The sequence below is a fragment of the Cucumis melo genome, chromosome 3, assembly GCF_025177605.1.
Source record: "Cucumis melo cultivar AY chromosome 3, USDA_Cmelo_AY_1.0, whole genome shotgun sequence".
Lineage (NCBI taxonomy): Eukaryota > Viridiplantae > Streptophyta > Magnoliopsida > Cucurbitales > Cucurbitaceae > Cucumis > Cucumis melo.
In genome coordinates, this window is record NC_066859.1 from 25,851,343 (window position 1) to 25,870,832 (window position 19,490).

The following is a 19,490-nucleotide window of genomic DNA, read 5'->3' on the forward strand; positions in this document are numbered from 1 at the left end:
TAATTATATGTAAAAATGTAAAAGTTTTAATTTAAGGTTTAAAATAGTATATAATTTTAAATTTTGCTCTTAAAATATTCAAATATTATAAATGGGTGAAGTTAAATAATTCTAATTATATAACATAAATTTATACAAAATAAAAGAAAATTTAATTACAAAGTAAAATATTTATTTTAAAATTTTAAATTAAACATAACTTAGAAATTAAATATTTTCATGTTATTTTAATTTTTTTATGGGGTTGATTGATTGAAACATCTCCTTATTCTTTTGTTTGGAAATTTTGTTTTATTTCAATTGTAACCATCGAGATGGTTATTGTCTGATAAAATCATAATATCAATTTAAAAATATTCTCGAACTGAAATATTATAAACTATGTCTAAATTATAGGAACTAAATCTTTTATTAAATCAATACAAAATTAATAATTTATAGTGTAACAATCTAAAAACTAATTATAAAGATATCTTTAGCTTATATATATGCACAATTAATTATTAAATCAAAATCTACCAATGATAATGAGGTGAACACATTGGACAATTATATCTTAGAGAATATAAAAGACCTATGTAACATAAAGTTTATCAATACACCACTGTATAAATACAATATATATAAACAAGGAGGAGATTAGTTGCTAACTATAATATAACAAAAATTACTTTTTTTTCATTAAAAATAAATTAAAGAAAGAAAGAAAATAAAGAAAAGAGGAGAATAAGGAATGAATTCAGATGAATAAAATAAAAAATGATGGATAAAGAAGTCTTTTTAATCCAAAATATAATGTCCATAAGCAACTAAAATTTAAATTAATCAAATAGAGATACATAGATGAAATAATGTTGCAATGCATGGTTAGTATTGTGAATATTGTTTATTTGATATATAGTTGATAGTGTCGTCAAAAGCCTCCTTACATCTCTACACAAAACTACCTCTTGCTTTGCACCAAATTCTACTATATATGAACTTATTTTATTACTTACAATACTGAGAGAATCAAAGAGATAATTATTAGGAGTGTGAACATGAGTCACAAAGAAAATGAGGGAGAATCTGAATAGAACGGAAGAAGAAAAATTTATATATCTTTCAAACCGAGCTAACGAGTGATCATACGTTTTTTTCTTAATTTAATTTTGTGTGAGAAAAATTTTAAAGCATTAAAAAAATTGATGAATTTAATTAATTAAAAGATAATGAGGAATGTAATCGTTAGTTGAGAAATTGTAGATTTATTCACTGAAAATCCATAATAATTAGAAAAATCAAATTATAAAAAAGCAAACTATGAAAAGACAATGGAAAGTTTATCCGTATTACCACTCTTTTATATATATACTATAGATTAACTTTTCAAAGCACAACATCCAACGATCATTTTCTTTCATAAAAAGAAATCATATTTAAATTAAAAAAAAAAAAAAAAAAAAAAAAACAATCATTTTTATCTTGAATATCCTTGAGGTTGCACTATGAGATTGTTAATCTCAACCCCTGGCAAATATAAAAAACACAAAAGTAAGAATTTTAAGAACCCTCTTAAAAAGAAAATGTATTTAAATTAATATAATAACAATTTTATCCAATACGTTAGTTTGTCAATAATCCCAAACGAGGCTAAGCCCATCTAAAAATTTCCATTTGTAAGCTTTTACATTTGTTTTCTACCCAAAAAAAACTAGTTGATACGTTGGTTCCTGATAGAGCACCATACATCCTGTTGAGAACAATGAAACAACTCTAATAATGGAACACTTTTTATAAATTATAATACATAAGATTCATCAGACGTTACAAAATCATTCGTTTATGTTACACCATGGCTTATGAATGGAATAAAAATTATGACAAATGAAACCAAAAGAAGCCGTTAGCCCAGGGTTTAAATAGTACAAAAATGGGAACTAACAATACCTCAGACCCTAAATCGAAAATATAGCACGGACCCAAAATTTGGTCTCCTCCAGGGCAATAAATTTTTACTCGAGAGCAGCCAAGTCATCTTTATGAAACTGGTCTCGAGTCTGATCTCACTTATGAACCAAGCAAATCCGGAGGACGAGATCTTAAAACATGAGCATTGTTCAAATCAGACTGCTCCATTGCTTAGTTCGAGAGTCATTTTTATGTTCATCGCTGCCAACTCTGCAGCCAAGTACTTGAAGACATAAGGCATTGCTACCGTCTCCATACCTTTACTTGTTTTGCAAGCATGACACGTAACCCTTTTCGGAGCCTTCCCAGGAGGGAGCCCGCCTATTTCACGCACAGCACGCTTTGGGGGCTGGACGAAAGATGATGTTAGAATGCTGCCGCAGAGTGAACATACATCAGCAATGTGATGATCAGAACATGTATGAAGCCTATCATGCAACAAGTATGATGCTCCATGTGCTAGCATTGAGTCGCGCTCCATTTCACCAAAACGTATACCACCACCTTTTTTTCTACCTTTGATTGGTTGCCGAGTTACTTGATCCACGGTTCCAGTGGAACGAACCTGATCATAGCAACATAAAACTAAATAAATGGTCCATGATAACATCAGAGACTAAAAAATGCTCACACACAACCAGAGAAAAATCTCAAGCCCTACACTTGACACAAACAGATCTTGTCGCATGCGTTGAGTGAGAAAATAGATAATGATGCACTATTGAGACTTCGGATCTCTAGACGTTATACATATCCCAACACCAAAATCATTTATTACTGTATAGTGGATCACAACAAAGCATTGCAATATTTTGTTAAATTTCACCATAGTTCTCATAACTTGATAAATGATAGTATGTAGGGTAGAAGATGCAAAAAACTCGGTCATTTAAAAAAACTCTAGGCATGTAACAAGTAAGACTATACTTCGGTTTAATCACAAAATGTTTTCATGCTTCGGCATTTCGACCAATTCTGACCCAAGCCGTCACACTGCTTTAAACGCTAACAAACATACATGAAATGAAATAATGAAAGATTATAACAGAATATCTATCTTCCGAATAGAATGACGTCAATGTCACTGAATTGGCCAATACTAATTCATTCTTTATATAGCCAATAATGCTAAGACTTCAAAGCTAGTGTGAAAAATAATAATAATAACAGTAACGATGATAATAATAATAATTTAGCAATCGTAAATTAAAAAATAAGTACAAAAGAAAAGATCACCTGATATTTGTCAGAAACCATGTGCCGAAGACGCTGATAATATACGGGTCCAATAAAAATTTCACATGTTAGCTCTGTTCCATAAACTCCACTGTACAATACCTCAAGACCATGGTAATTAAATCCCTTTTTGATTAACGTAGACCCAAGTTCATCAACAAGTGTCTCGGCGTTTGTCTCTCCATCTCCGGCATTCGTTTTCTTTACAGAACTCCTAAATGGTGTTGCATTAACAAACTCTCCATTTAAACACCCTCCCTGTAACAAGTAATTGAAACTTTTAACTCCAGAAAAAATGGTTTAACAGACACGTACACTTATAGAAATAACAATATCTTTTCTTCCAAACAAAACACCGAATTCCCCTTTTAACCATGAACCCCACCCTACAAATTTCATATGGGAACCCCAGATTTAGGCTTTTCCTTCTGGTTTCTCAGTATATTTTCACGTTTCTTATAAACTAATTTAAAAAAATAACTACGTTTCTTGATATTGTTACCTTCGCAGCAACAGACTCCATCAACATTGCTATTGTCATTCTTGAAGGAAAAGCATGGGGATTGATAATCAAATCCGGGCGCATTCCTGTAGCTCCACAAAATGGCATATCAATATCTGGCCATAGCTGGGAGCAAACACCTTTCTGTCCATGTCTACTACTAAATTTATCTCCAATCATTGGATTCCGAGGGCGCCGGAAGCGTATATTCACCTGCTCGAAGAGAGGAAAAGGGAGAGCAAAGATCCTTCATCAGACTACTTTTTCACGGAAATAAAATCTGAATTGATTAAAAACATTGGACAAAGAGAACTGCGCATTTAATACAAACCCAAGAGGGTAAGAAGATAACAGAAAGAGCCCAAGTATTCAAAATAAGACTTCTCTGCTAATGATTGTTGAATTTTTATTTGTAGAAAATACTTTAAAAAAACGTGAGAACAAAAAAGAATGATAAAATATATTCCTATACAAGCGCATCAGGATACCAACGTTTTGAAGGAGTGATAAAAGAGGTAAGATGGTCAAAAAGCTTTGGACATACAAGCTTATAAAGTGCCCAAGAAAAGTAATTCTATTTATAATATCAAGTTCACAAACGCAACTTTCCATAACCTGACTCAAACAAACATATAACAAAAAGACAAGAGTTCGCCATGAAGATCATGACACTAATACTTGATTCAAATCATGAACCGGTCAAATTATCATTATCACTCACAAATGTTAGTTAAAACAGTATTTAAAAACAAGAAAAGTTAGAACTTCCTTGCTGTGATAATAATACTCACATGGGATCAAATGAGGCTCCCAAGTTGAGTAAACCACAACCCACTATAACGATTTATGTGCTGTTACAATTCAGATAATAACCAAGAGATCCCTATTTACCTTTTGGGGGTTATTCTTATTCTTCACATCAACAGACACATAATCAACAATAACAGCTTCTGAACCTTTAAGTTTCATGGTTCTGGTTGTGCCAGCCACCTCATCATAAATGCTACAATAAGGCTCATCTGGTTGTATCATCTGAATCTCAACATAAATTTAGTTAGCTTTAAACCCAGGGAGAAAAACAAGATGGCAACACAGAAAATAAGGCTAACCTGACCAACATAAGGCAGCCCATCTGCATCTATGATAGATCGCACAGATGTATCAATATTACTCCTCCTAAACATCTTCTGACTTCGACTTGACCTATTGCCCTGATCAGACAAGTCAATAGTTTCTGTCTGCCAAGTTATCAGACAGTGCATGAACAAAGGATTTAGTTTCAGCAAGAATGTGTTGTAACAATTTAATAAATATTAGTCATGGGGAAAAGAAAATGGAATGCACACCCCACATTTATCAATCAACTCCATCATTTAACAGAAATAATCCATAAAACCATTTGGTAACGTTGAAAATTTTATTACGTGTTTGTAAATATTAGTTGTCAATATTTTGTTTACAAAGTCATTATTCTTTCCACATGTATTTGTCTCTCTACCCGTTGCCAACATTTATGAACCATAGCTAGTACTTTCAAACCCTAACTGCCATTGTCATTGTCAGAACTCTACCATCCAATTTGAGAAGGTATTTGAACGTAGTAAAATCTACTAAATCTCTGAGAGTTTGGTTTGAACGGTTTAGAAAATTTGTTCAAGTCATGGGTATCTTCAAAGTCAAGCAAGTCCTAGAAGGAGGTGCAGTTGAACTCGTGAAAAATCTTGCTACAGAATTTGAGGATAAGGATTTGAGAACGTTACAATATTTCTAAGGAATGGAATTCAATAGATCAAAGAAGGAAATCTTGTAGCATTACGCTAAGTGATCAAAGACTGCCATGCCAATGAAAGGTTTGCTTTCCAAGAGATTACCTGGTAGTCTCACATACAATTATTGGGGCAGAAGAAGGATCGCATTTTGGTTCAAGTTTAAAGTTCTTAACTTCACAGTTTTTAGTTTCACAACCCCCCCCCCCCCCCCCCCCCCCCCGCCCGGCAATATTTTTTTGGTTCTTTGGGAAGCTAATATCAGTAAGGAAGATTGAGTTACACCACACTTTAAGAAAGAAAACAATATAGCTTTCTCAATCAAGAGAGCTCAATTTCACTATTAGATTACGCAATTGCAACGTCAGTGATGGCAGCATCTGGAGATTGGAAGGATAGGAATTGAGGAAACACGAAAGAATGAAAAAGTTGAGTAGTATTATAGTGAGAGTTATGAAGACCACACTTCAACATTTACCATAAGGTCAAGCACATGATAAACAAACCTGATATATTTGTCCATGGAACATTCCACGCTCCACAGAGGACTTGTTCAGAATCATCGCATCCTCCATGTCATAACTACGTACATCATGAATAAAATAGAATGATTAGGACTATAAAAAACATAAATCAACCCCATCTTAAAATTTTATCCAACAATCCGTATTTCTTACCCAGTATATGCCAACACTGCCACTATTGCGTTTGTGCCAGTTGGATATTCATCTATGTTGTATTTCGTATATGTGCTTGTACGAACAATAGGGGTCTGAGGAGTCTACAAACATTTTGAAGATTGCACATTATTGCAAGCAACCAACCAACGAAAAGTGTCAAACACGAAAGACGGGTAATAACTGAAAGTGCCTGAAGGTATCAAGTGTATTTCATATTTTCGCTCAAGTTAGAAATTTAAATCAATACAAGAATCTAGTTATATCGACATCTTCTGCACTGTCATCAGCCCAGAAGATTGTGAAAGAATATAATGGATGGTAATAAGATTTTACTTTAAGTTCCAAATTATGTTGCAGTTTTTTTTATGAGGAATGTTCTGTTTTTCTTTTTTTTAAAGAAAACAGATCTCATTTATTATAAAAAATGAGGCGGAGCTCAAAATACAATAGGGTTATAGAAAGAGCAACTAAAGAACTAGGAATCAGTAGCTGCATCTAGACATCTCAACTAGGTTGACACCCTCTTAGCGTCCTCATCATATCCGAAAAATAGAGCAATGAAATGACATTGACAAAGTAAAAATGGTCCAAAATATAAGACCTATACATCAGCAGCCTATCATTAACAAAAGACTAAGAGACAACTCTAAACTGGGCAAAAACAGATCCCTCGCCTAAATCTCCTTAGCTGGACTCAAAATGACTAAATAATAAAAGCTTGTCAGTTGAGGTGAATGTCCCGTGTGGAGTAATCTTGAATTCCTTTGACCATGGAGCACCATGATGAAGCATTTAAACGAGCATTCTCAAATCGATTGGACCACACTGAAGTTGTATTGTGGAAAATGCGCCGATTTCTTTCAGACCATATTTCTATTAATAAAGCCTTGACTGCATTGCACCATAAAATTGATGAGATTTTCTTTAAATTTGGTCTACACCAACAATTCACTTGATAAGGACACTCGAAAAAAAGGTACTAAAGGCCTTCTTGATTTATACAAAATAGATGGCACATATGGGGAGGTAGGCTATGAGAGAGAAGTTTTTTGCAGTGAAGCGGCACAATTTAAATTCCTTTGAAGCAAAAAGGCTCTTAGTTTTCCAAAGCCCCTTGTATAAAGAATGGAAGAAGCAAGTGATAGATGAGTAACCAAGGATTTAATAGTGAAGAAGTCACTTGGTTCTAGGGGCCAAACTTTCTTATATGGATAAAGTTTACCATTTTCCCATTTCATTGAAAGTCAACAACCTCCTCTTCTTTCAATAATCTTTTAAAGTAAACCACCAAGAAACTAGTTTGGCTATCCCAGTGCTTAGAAATTGACCCTTTAGGCAAAAGGACAATATAAGATAATCTAGGGAACTTGCTGTTCCGGGAAATATTATCCAGCCATGGATCAGTCCAAAACACGCACACTGCTGCGATTGCCAATTCTAAAAGTGGCTAGTCCTTCAATCTTACGCCATTCTCTTGAAATATTGATCCATGGGCTTCTCAATCTCAAATTCTCCTTCCCATTAGTGTGCCAAAGGAAGGGGTGGCTACCATTAATACTTTTAACTACTTTGTCGTTCACTAATTTGGAAATCATATATTTTCTTTTTTTCGGCAGCTAGAAACCGATGAAAGAACTTGGTGTCCTCGTCACCTAATTTCATCCAATTTAATTTACTTTTCTGAATAAGATCCCTTTCCTCCCTTCTATGTAGTTCTAGAAGGTTTGCTTTCAGCATCCATTTTAAGGTACTACTCTGTTGCCAAGTCCAGCTGCTCATCCTTATCTTCTTCATTTGCCAAAGCTTTCAGCAGGCTCTCTTCATTATATTTCCTGCCTTTTTTGCTGTCAATGCTCCATTTCCAAAGCTGAATTTTTAAAGAAGTTTGAAAGATATAACGAAACCTGACCATCCTTGGTGACTTCCCGAATCCAAGGAGTTCTCAATGATTCTGCAGCACTGTTTATCAACAGCCAACTATTGCAGAAATGAAAAGGGGATGGTCCCCAACTAAAAGCCCCTGCCTCTAATAATATGGGGAAGTGATCCAAGCATAACCAAGCTTGTTGTGTAACTCGTGTCTGCAAACAATTTATCCCATTCAGAGTTAATTAAGAATCTGTCTAGCAAGGATCTGGGAAATATGTTGCCTTCTTTGGACCAAGTGAATTTCTCATTAGAGAGTGGAATTTGAAACAGGTTAGAGTTTTCTATAAACGTATTGAATTTTCTCACGCCCTTGGTTTGTCAATGGAAATCTCTCCTGAATTAGTCTGGTAACATTAAAGTCTCCTCCCACACAGCAAGCACCTTAACAAAGAGTTGCAAGGGAATTAAGTTCTGGCCAAATGAGCTTCCTTTCTTTATGTTTTGTAGGGCATTACACATTGGAAATCCAATTTGCAAACAGTAGTGCATTTAATTGAAAGAGTGTATCTTCCTTTGATGATGTCGGACCCAGAGATTTTACTTTCATCCCACATAGTCAAAATTCCTCCTCTTCCTCCTTGGCATACCAGAACCCATGCGTTCCTCTACAGGCTGCTTTTGTGGGGCCCATCAAGTTGGATTCTTTCTTATTGGCAGCATTGAAGTTGTTTAGGGGGCTGCTGACGGAGATTTGGGAGAACAAACAAAATTTACTTCAGGTGCTTTATTGACACTGCTTTTCTCTTCCCTCCATAAATTCCTTGCCTCTTTCCCACGCATGGCTGTTGCTCTTCTCCTACTGAATTTGAATTTTGGAGCGTGTTCTCTTTTTTCTCCGGTGAGGAGGAGGCCGGCCGATCGGAAGTTAAAGCACCAACCATACTTTTTTCCTTCGAAAGAGTTTCTATTGATTGTCGGAACCTGCTGCATAATTAGACTATTATCCACTAACAAGAGGTCCACTGAGATTTCTTCATCCAAGGCTACTGCATTTAATCTACATAAATCAATAGGATTGGTGAAGTCACTAAGTGAAAGATCATTTTTAATCAACTGTGGAGCATCGATCAACTTAATATCACCAAAATTAAGGAAGAAAATTCCTCTAAAAGTGTTCTTTATCTCAATGGTTGCTGGTAGGAACCCACATAAATTCTTTCTCACCTGAATTTTGGCTTTAGAACAATCAATAAGGTTAAGGGCATCCAAAGCTATTTTTTCCAAACCTCCAAAGTACTCTTTCCTGCATACGTTAAAGGAAAGGTTCTTAGTAAGAGTCACCCTCCATACAGGTATCATCATCCCCCTTTTCAAATAATAGATGAAATATTCGGTAGTTAAACCATTTTCTGGGTGTAATAATCAAATCTTCAACCTTTTCTTTTGTTACTTTGATAATGGCTTTATCGACATATAATGGGGTTAATGTTGATATTGATGTTCAAAAAGTCTTCAAGATGGGCATTGTCCTTCCATTCGTTGCAGGCAAATAAACGTGATAATATCCAGAGGTTAGAAAAGTCTACCTTAATGCGATCGTCTGATTTTCGAACCCAATGCCTTTCTCCCAAATTTTGTTTTTCTTCCTCTATGATTGATTGAGGTTTGCTTCGGGCACCCTTTACTTTATCTGCATAGCTTAAACCTAAGGAGTTTGGAGGAGGCGTGATCTCGTCTTAAGCGAGAATGCCACTATTCGTATTTATGAATCAACAAAAAATCCTTGATCATATTAAGAAATGTAGACCGTCCCTTTTTGGAATCACCTGAAAAGATGTGAATAAAGGAGAAGTTGGATCCATTTCGTGCTACATACAACCCGAAGGAGTTCGAAATTTAGTTAGCCCTGCTGATTCACGTCCGTCATTTCTGTTCTCCAAAAAGAACTTCCATTCTGGTTCTTTCACTAGGTTCGTAATAGCTTTCACGAACCATTCCAGTTGGAGCTTAGATACTTTGAGAATTTTTCTAGAATCCACATCTTCAATATGGAAATATCCTCTTTCAAACCATATACAATAAAATGAATTTGAATTTTGCAGTTTTTCACCTCCATGTCTGAAACTACTTATCTTGCCGGAATTAGGGGATACTGAAGCCAGGAAGTGGTTGGGCAGGAGTAGAGAGGAGAGAGGACTTACCTATTCTTTATATCCAGAGTAGTTTTAGTATTTCAAATGCCCAAAAAGAAAGTCCAGATTATGTGGAACCTTTCAGGTGGTAATTGGGACTTAAGGATGAGAGGCTGTTTGTTTGAGAGGGAGATGGGGAGTAGGCAAATCTTTGTGAGAAATGTTATGTTAAAATCTTCAAATCCAACAATTCCAAAAGCTTCCATTTTGTTTGGATATATTTAATCATAAGCCTCGCTTTAACAAGCTTGCATCAGTTAAGGCAAAGTTTTGAGATCACAGGGGTTTTTGCAAACAAATCGAATCTCAGATCCGTCTGTTATGCGTTAGACCTTTGGTGAATCTCGCAGCATTTATATGAAATTCTCTCTTCAAGATTCTTCTGAATAACGATTACGTGAATGTTATATGAAATGGGAGATGTTTATTACTCCTCTTCCTTGGTTTGTATGTGAATATGTTTCTCCCTTTTACTCCCACGTGGAGTTTGTATCTTTTGGGTATTGGTCTCAACAGTTAAGAAACTCATCTCGTGTTAAAAGATAAATTAAAATAAATCGAGTAAACATATACTATCAATATGTTAATTAAAATCATTATCCATTAACCATTGCTTGATAGAAAACAGAGAGATTTGGATGCTCTTGCTCTAATGAGAAATCGTATTAACAAAAATAAACAAGATGCCAACAAACCTGAAGATGGTATAGCTTTTGATCTGCACGGTACCGAATAGCTTGCAGAGAGAATGCCATTGTTTGTTTTGCCATCTACACTCAGATTATCAAAAGTTAGAAGAACAAATACAAAAGAAACAAAATTTAAGAATTAAAAAAAGTAAGCACCTTGGATAAATTAACAGGATACATTTGAGTGTATTTTCTTAAAATTATATCATTTTAAATTCTTCCTGTTATTTTTCACATTTTTTAATATTGAACTTTTAACTTTAAACAATTATTTTCTACTCTTTAAATATGAAAAACTATTTTTAAACACAACTTCCATATAATCCATGAGAAGAAAAACCTGGCATTGGTACATATTACGTGGGCTCTGATTGTGATCGGACCAAGGGGTAAGATTAGCAACCACACTGAGCATCCCAGTTGGATGGATTTCTTCATGTGTTGCAGGAAACTCATCTTTCCTCCCACCATCACCCCCATCAGGGCATCGTATTTCCATAAACACCTGTTTAAAAAAATAATGAGTCAGTTTTTTTAACTTGCTGGTTTGAACTGTCTATAATCTGTTATAGTAATTCTTAAAATAGGTCTCACTGTCTTATAACCTGTTCAAATGGGCCGATGAGTTCAATATTGTGATTATCCTCAGGGGAGATTGAAAGATTTTTAACTGGTCGGACAAATCTAGAAGGAGATGTGAAAAGGTATAAACCAGGATATGCTCCACTTATACTCAAAGGTACATATCCAACTTCCAGATCGTCGGGAATCTGAAACATACCCAAAAATAATGAGAGAAATAGGAAAGAAAAACATGCAATAGCAGAAAAATGCACAACTACAAACCACGTGGGGAGATAAAACTTTTAATCGACGTAAATGAGCAACAACTTTCTCTACTTCATTGGATGATATATAACCAACGAGTCGACCATCTAAAAGCACATTAAGAACATCAGGAGGACCCATTTGAACAAGCTTCGGTAGTGACGGTATCATTCCAACTGCAATTAGAACACTTAGAATAGACGTCCTTATTTTGTAAAAGTCTCGAACTTTTCCTTGAGAATTGAAGTATGACGTAATTCCTGAAATAGACAAACGTAGAATCCAAATGAATTTTTCATTCACTCTGTTGCAAAAATAGTGACTGGCCATTAAACTACTAAATAGCAGTGTACAAGAACTTATCTGCGCAGCCAACACAAAAGTTTATAATGACAATAAAAGTACCAAAATGATTAACGGATTTTGGGAGAGGGAAACATCAAATGTAATACAAGTACTAACTATTATAATTTGTCGGCTAAGGCCTATATGATGTTTTTCATGTTTAAAACATTTCCCTTAACTTGTCCTTAATGTAAGTCTTATGTTTTGCAATAGTCTATACTTGTTCTTGAATCTGGTCAACTAACACATCCCTTGTGGGAGTGAAGTTGGCCCTAGTTAGTGGACTCAAAACTCAGTTGAAGATGGTCGTGCAATTCCTCATCCCAATAAACCCAAGATAGACGAGTACGGTCGTCAATGAAGGTAACAAAACAATCTTTTTCCCCCAAGATCATAACAAATGATTGTACAGTGAAAAAGTAAAACCCAAGTCCCTGCACAGCAAATTCTTGTACAGGGGCCACACCCACAGATATATGTACAATTCATATATAGACACATCAAAGGAACAGAAAACTTACTGCAGGTGCTGGTTAAATGATTCAGCAAGCCGCATGGTTCACCATCAGGAGTGTGTACTGGACAAAGAAAACCCCAAGACCTACACCATACCAAATTATCAAAGCCAGAAACAACCATGATACCACGTATTTATTAAATGGCATAAGAGAAACATACTCAGGTAGCAATTTCCGCACAGTTGTAGTGCGAAGTCCAGCAAACGAAGCTCCACGATGAACAGCACGAAAATGAGACACAAAGCGCAAGAAATTAAGTCGCTCTGCCTGAACTGTAAAGCCTGCTCTCTAATGAAGTCAAATGTTCATATTTTAGTACGGCAATAGAATATTAAATGCATAAAATGTTTTTTCTTTTTTCCTTTTTGGAAAAGGATATCACACTTTTAAGAGACTAATGCTCAAAAATACAAGATACAAGGACAAAAACCTTAAACATAAATAAGCATAAAGCAAACAAAATACGAGGGAATATCTATCAAAATGAAACAGTAAAAACCCACCCAACTACGATCAATATTTTGAATGGAAACCTGCTGAAACTTTTAGAAAGAGAACACCAAGGGAGGATTTCAAGGCATATTGTTAGATTTTTGTATTTGTGGAAAAAATATTTATGGAAAACTTGCCAAAAATATTTCTTTTTCCTTTTTTCTTTGCCCTTTGTATTCTATTTAAGTCCCTCAATTGTACCTCTGTAATTACAAGAAAATAATAAAAACAAAACATCGTAGGTTTTCTTCCGATTCTCAAGTTTCCACGTAAACCAGTGTGTTCTTTGACTTACTTTCAACATGGTATCAGAGAGGAACACTGAATACACCCTAGAAACCCAAGAAAACACAACAATGATGGAAATCAAACAAAGGAGACAGCCAACAGTTTAATTGCCGCCGTTGCCGACGATGCTTGGATGAGTGCATCCATGGATGAATGGTTCCACCGCCTTCAGAAAATGCCAGAAAATTCATTCCCGTCAAACCTGCAGTCATCCGCACCACCGACAACCCCTCACACACCGCTGCCAAACCTCCACACGCCGCCACCAGAGATACACGCGTCAGTCCTTCCACAGACAGCGCCAACCAACCCATCCGTGCAACCCTTTTCTTCATTCACAGCCTATATTGTTCCCCATGCTCAGATTTGTGTACTGCCACCTAGATCCAGCCTAAAACCACAGCTTCTACTGTCAAATCTATATGCCCTACCACCCACTAACCTAAGCCATCATCCTGATGTTAATCATACTAAAATTCACTCAACATTTGAGGTTGGTGAATCTTCGGCACATTCCAACCATAACGTGTAAGTTTCATCGGGAACAGCTCAACGACAACTGGAAGGGCTTCGACAACAAATTGCAACACTTGAGGCTACCTTAGGGATGACATCCAATACTTCTGTACCGATGTATTTTGAGAATCCAATAACCTCTTTACCTACTTTATCCTCTTCTTATGTGACTAATACAGTGGCTCAATCTACTGCATATCACTTTTCAGAGGATAAGTTGAATAGCAATAACTATTTTTCATGGTCCCAGTCAGTGAAGATGGTACTTGAAGGACGACATAAATTTGGATTTCTAACAGGGGAAATACCTCGCCCTCCACCAAGCGACCCACAAGAACGATATTGGAAGGTAGAGGACTCTATTCTTCGATCCATATTGATCAACAGTATAGAACCTTAGATTGGCAAGCCATTACTGTTTGCGGCAACCGCCAAAGATATTTAGGACACGGCCCGGACACTTTACTCGAAACGTCAAAATGTCTCTCACCTATACACGCTGAGGAAGTAGATTCATGAATGCAAGCAAGGAGCCATGGATGTAACATCCTTTTTTAATAAGCTTTCTCTTATCTGGCAGGAGATGAGCCTATGCAGAGATCCTACTAATGGTTTGCAGTATTCTAGAATTGAAAAGGTTGACAGGATTTATGACTTTCTTACTGGTCTTAATCCTAAGTTTGATGTCGTTCGAGGGCATATACTAGGCAAGAGACCAATTCCCTCCTTGATGGAAGTCTGTTCTGAAATTTGCCTCGAGGAAGATCGCACAAGTGCTATGAATATCTCTACAACTCCTTCTATTGACTCAGTTGCTTTTACTGCAAGGTCCTCTACCAGTGGCAATGACAAGCACAATGGAAAACCAATTCCTATCCGTGAGCCTTGTAAACAACAATGGCATACCAAAGAACAGTGTTCGAAGTTACATGGTCGTCCCCTAGGAGATAAGAAACGCCCTTCCAACGACAAACAAAACACAGGGCGGACATATGTGAGTGAATTTGTTGGACCTTCTCAACCACCTGAGTCACAAGGGAACCAGATCGATCATGGTCCCACTACTCTAGGTGTCATTGTCCAATCAGGTATACCTCAATCCTCCAGTCTTATTTGTGTTAATGGGAAGAACCCCTGGATTCTGGATTCTGGCACCACAGATCATTTGACTAGGTCCTCTAAACATTTTGTGTCTTATATTCCTTGTGCTAGCAATGGAACAATTAGAATTGCATATGGCTCCTTGGCCCCCATTGCTGGAAAGAGAAAGATTTCTCCTTGTGCAGGGCTCTTCTTAAATAATGTTTTGCATGTGCCCAGACTATCTTATAATTTGCTTTCTATAAGCAGGATTTCTCATGAGTTAAACTGCAAAACAATATTCTTACCTAATTCTGACTCTTTTCAAGACTTGAGTTTGGGAAGATGATTGGTACAGCCCAGCATAGTAGGGGACTCTACCTTCTTAATGATGATACCTCTTCTAGTAGCACTTCTAGGACTAGTCTTTTATCTTCTTATTTTACTACTTCTGAGCAAGATTGTATGTTGTTGCACTTTCATTTAGGTCACCCTAATTTCCAATACATGAAACATTTATTTCCTCATCTCTTCTCTAAAATTGATGTGTCTACCTTATCTTGTGATGTATGCATTCGGACCAAACAACATCGAGTTTCTTTTCCATCACAACCATACAAACCAACTCATCCTTTCACTCTTGTTCATAGCGATATCTGGGGACCATCCAAGATAACAACCTCATCTAGAAAACGGTGGTTCGTCACCTTTATCGATGACCATACTCGTCTTACCTGGGTCTTTCTTGTCTCCGACAAATCTGAAGTCACCTCTGTCTTCTAGGACTTCTATAACATCGTAGAAACGCAGTTCAATACAAAGATTGCTATTTTGCAGAGTGACCATGGTCGAGAGTTCCAAAACCACACCCTTAATGAATTTATGTCTTCCAAAGGCATTGTCCACCAAAGTTCATGTGCCTACACCCCCCAACAAAATGGAATGGCCGAGCGCAAAAACTATCACCTTTTGGAAGTCATCGTTCCCTTCCCTTCCTTTCTATCTCTAGGGCGATGTCGTTCTAACTGCAAACCATCTTATCAACCGAATGCCTTCTCGTGTTCTACACCTCCAGACTCCCCTTAGAGTGTCTTAAAGAGTCATATCCCTCTACCTGCCTCATCTCTGATGCTCCTCTTCGGGTTTTCGGGTGCACAGCCTATGTTCATAACCATGGCCCTAACCCATCTAAATTTACTCCTCGTGCTCAGGCATGTGTTTTTGTTGGTTACCCTCTACATCAACGAGGCTATAAATGCTTTCACCCATCTTCCTGTAAATACTTCATCTCCATGGATGTTACCTTTCTCGAAGATCATCCTTTTTTTCCCGTTAGCCATCTTCAGGGGGAGAGTGAGAGTGAAGAGTCTAACTCCAACTGGGTGATATCCTTAGAGTCTACAGTCCTACTTTTGTTACCATACCAAGCCCAGGTCCTCATTGCACAATCCTACCAACGAATCAAATTCCTTGGAAAACCTACTATAGGAGGAATCTTAGAAAGGAAGTTGGGTGTCCTGCTAAGCCACCGGCTCCAGTCCAAGATACTAAACCTCCTCAAGATCAAGGTATGGAAAATCCTACTGAGTCTTGTACTAATAATACGATAAGTGAGAATGACAAGTCTAATGTTGCTGTTCTTAAAAATATGGAAGAAAAGAACAGTGGTAATGAGACTAGGGTTAGAACAAAAACCAGTAACAATGAAGTTGAACAAGGTCATATAGGGAAACTTGATGAGTATGATCCCTCTCTTGACATTCCCATTGCTCTGAGAAAAGGTACCAAGTCCTGTACTAAACATCCCATTTGCAACTATGTTTCCTATGATAATCTCTCCACAGTTTAGAGCTTTTACAGCAAGCCTTGACTCTACCATAATACCGAAAAATATCTACACTGCTTTAGAGTGCCCTGAATGGAAGAATGTTGTCATGGAAGAGATGAAAGCTCTTGAAGAAAATAGAACTTAGGAGATTTGTGCTCTACCCAAAGGGCACAAAACTGTGGGATGCAAATGGGTGTTCTCCCTTAAATACAAAGCAGATGGTACTCTTAACAAACCCAAGGCAAGGTTAGTTGCAAAAGGATTTACTCAATCCTATGGTATTGACTATTTATAAACTTTTTCTCCAGTTGCTAAGTTGAATATTGTTAGAGTCCTGCTATCTGTTGCGGTGAACAAAGATTGGCCTTTATACCAGCTGGATGTTAAGAATGTCTTTCTAAATAGAGACATTGTGGAGGAAGTTTACATGAGCCCCTGCCTGGATTTGAAGCCCAATTTGGTCAGAATGTGTGTAAACTCCAAAAATCTCTGTATGGTCCGAAACAGTCTCCCAAAGCTTGGTTTGATAGATTCTTTACCTTTGTCAAGTCCCAAGGGTACAGTCAGGGGCATTCTGATCATACTTTATTTACAAAGGTTTTCAAGATAGGGAAGATTGCAGTTCTGATAGTTTATGTGGATGACATTGTTTTGTCTGGAGATGATCAGGCATAAATCAATCAACTTAAACAGAGAATGGATAATGAATTTGAAATCAAGGATTTGGAAAATCTAAAATATTTCCTTGGAATGGAGATGGCCAGATCTAAAGAAGGCATCTCCGTGTCTCAGAGAAAATACACCATTGATTTGCTGACCGAGACAGGTATGTTGGGATGTCGTCCTGCTGAAACTCCTATTGAATTCAACTGTAAACTAGGAAACTCTGATGATCAAGTTCCAGTTGATAAAAAACAATATTAGCACCTTGTGATAAATTGATTTACTTATCCCATACTCGTCCTGATATTTCCTTTGTTGTGAGTGTTGTCAACCAGTTTATGCAGGCTCCTTATGAGAAACATACGGAAGCTATCAACAGAATTGTAAGATACTTGAAAACAACACCTGGTAAAGGGTTGATGTTTAGAAAAACAAACTGAAAGACCATTGAGGCATATATTGGTTCAGATTGGGCGAGATCTGTTGTTGGCAGAAAGTCTACCTCTAGTTATTGTACCTTTGTTTGGGGCAATCTTGTAACTAAGAGGAGTAAGAAGCAAAGTGTTGTGGCCAGGAGCAGAGCTGAGGTAAAATACAGAGCTATGAGTTCGAGAATATGTGAGGAAATTTGGCTCCAGAAAGTTTTGTCTTATCTTCATCAGAAATGTGAGACTCCATTGAAGCTTTTTTGTGATAACAAAACCACTATTAGTATTGCTAACAACCCAGTTCAACATGATAGAACTAAACATGTTGAGATTGATTGGCATTTCATCAAAGAAAGACTTGACAGTGGGAGCATATGCATTCCGTACATTCCTTCTAGCCAACAAGCTGTTGATATTCTCATCAACGAGCTTCTCAAACCAAACTTTAATTTTTGTGTTAGCAAGTTGGGCCGTTAGATTTTTGTATTTATGTAAAAAATATTTATGGAAAACTTGCCATAAATATTTCTTTTCCTTTTTTCTTTGCCCTTTCTATTCTATTTAAGTTCCTCAATTGTACCTCTGTAATTACAAGAAAATAATAAAAACAAAATATCGTGGTTTTTCTCCCATTCTCGGATTTCCAGGTAAACCAATGTGCTCTTCGTCTTACTTTCAATACATATAATATAAAAGAATTCTTTTACAGTTCCAGGAAAATGAACCTTTAAATTTGTAAAATGAAACAAATTGTGCAAATGATTCAGCATAATTATAGGAAAAGTAAAGGGACCTTTTGGCCAAATGAGAATAAGAACCTCAATACCAATACCATTAGTCTAATAAGTCTTTTGGTGCAACCCCTCAACGCTGATATTCATTAATACTTTAAAAAAAAAACTGTAATTCTGATATTTTTTGTCCAATTTTTTTGGATAAGAAGATATTTTTCGTCCAATTAACCGTAGATATCGAGTAATGACCTAAATTATGCACTTATTGGTTAAACTTAAAAATAGCCTGGCGTGGTTTTTTTCTCTTTGCAGCCAAAAATTAATGGAGAAATAAAACTCAAACAAAATAACCAAAATAAAAAATCAAGCTGTAAAGCATGTATATCATTACTAACGCTGGATTCAAATTTATTTTGCAAATGATGAATCTGGTTCAAGAACTCAATCAAACATACAGAAAATACCAAACACCATATTTCATGTTTAACTACATTCTTACCTGCTGCAGATCTAGGCCAGTTTGTGTAACGAGTCTTCCAGTTTTCAACATATTTTCAACAGCTGAACTAATCTGTTTTGATGGATTCTTGTCCATGACCTTCTTCACATGAGCTACTGATGATATAAAAGAGTTGAAACTTTCAGTAAAAAAAGAATATGTAACTGCCGACAGTGAATTCAAAGATAATTACTCCTAATTAAATGTCATAAAATAATTCTAAAAAAAATACAAAACGGAAGTTTCTTTAAAAAAAAAACAAGATTTCATTGATAAAAGAAAATATAGAATTAAAGCTGCAAGCCTTTCTTTTGTTTTTTTAAGGAGAAAAAATGGTGTAAGAGAAGGTTTAAACTGAATTTGAAACACGAAACCAGCTGTACTCAA

The 19,490-nt window shown here is 36.2% G+C and overlaps 1 protein-coding gene across 1 annotated transcript in view; it reads right to left on the reverse strand.

Moving 5' to 3' along the window:
- Positions 1 to 1,745: 1,745 nt before the first annotated feature.
- Positions 1,746 to 19,490, reverse strand: part of LOC103488429 (DNA-directed RNA polymerase I subunit 2) — a 28,618-nt gene continuing 10,873 nt past the window's right edge. Inside the window, exons 14-27 of the mRNA XM_008447154.3 lie at positions 19,104 to 19,219; positions 12,736 to 12,863; positions 12,579 to 12,658; positions 11,731 to 11,972; positions 11,490 to 11,654; positions 11,225 to 11,389; positions 10,891 to 10,965; positions 6,132 to 6,235; positions 5,961 to 6,036; positions 4,798 to 4,926; positions 4,580 to 4,720; positions 3,689 to 3,901; positions 3,187 to 3,444; positions 1,746 to 2,515 (exon numbers count right to left, since the gene is read on the reverse strand). Of these exons, the coding sequence (XP_008445376.1) occupies positions 2,105 to 2,515; positions 3,187 to 3,444; positions 3,689 to 3,901; positions 4,580 to 4,720; positions 4,798 to 4,926; positions 5,961 to 6,036; positions 6,132 to 6,235; positions 10,891 to 10,965; positions 11,225 to 11,389; positions 11,490 to 11,654; positions 11,731 to 11,972; positions 12,579 to 12,658; positions 12,736 to 12,863; positions 19,104 to 19,219 (2,303 nt within the window). The 3' untranslated portion in view covers positions 1,746 to 2,104. The remainder of the gene's footprint in view (positions 2,516 to 3,186; positions 3,445 to 3,688; positions 3,902 to 4,579; positions 4,721 to 4,797; positions 4,927 to 5,960; positions 6,037 to 6,131; positions 6,236 to 10,890; positions 10,966 to 11,224; positions 11,390 to 11,489; positions 11,655 to 11,730; positions 11,973 to 12,578; positions 12,659 to 12,735; positions 12,864 to 19,103; positions 19,220 to 19,490) is intronic.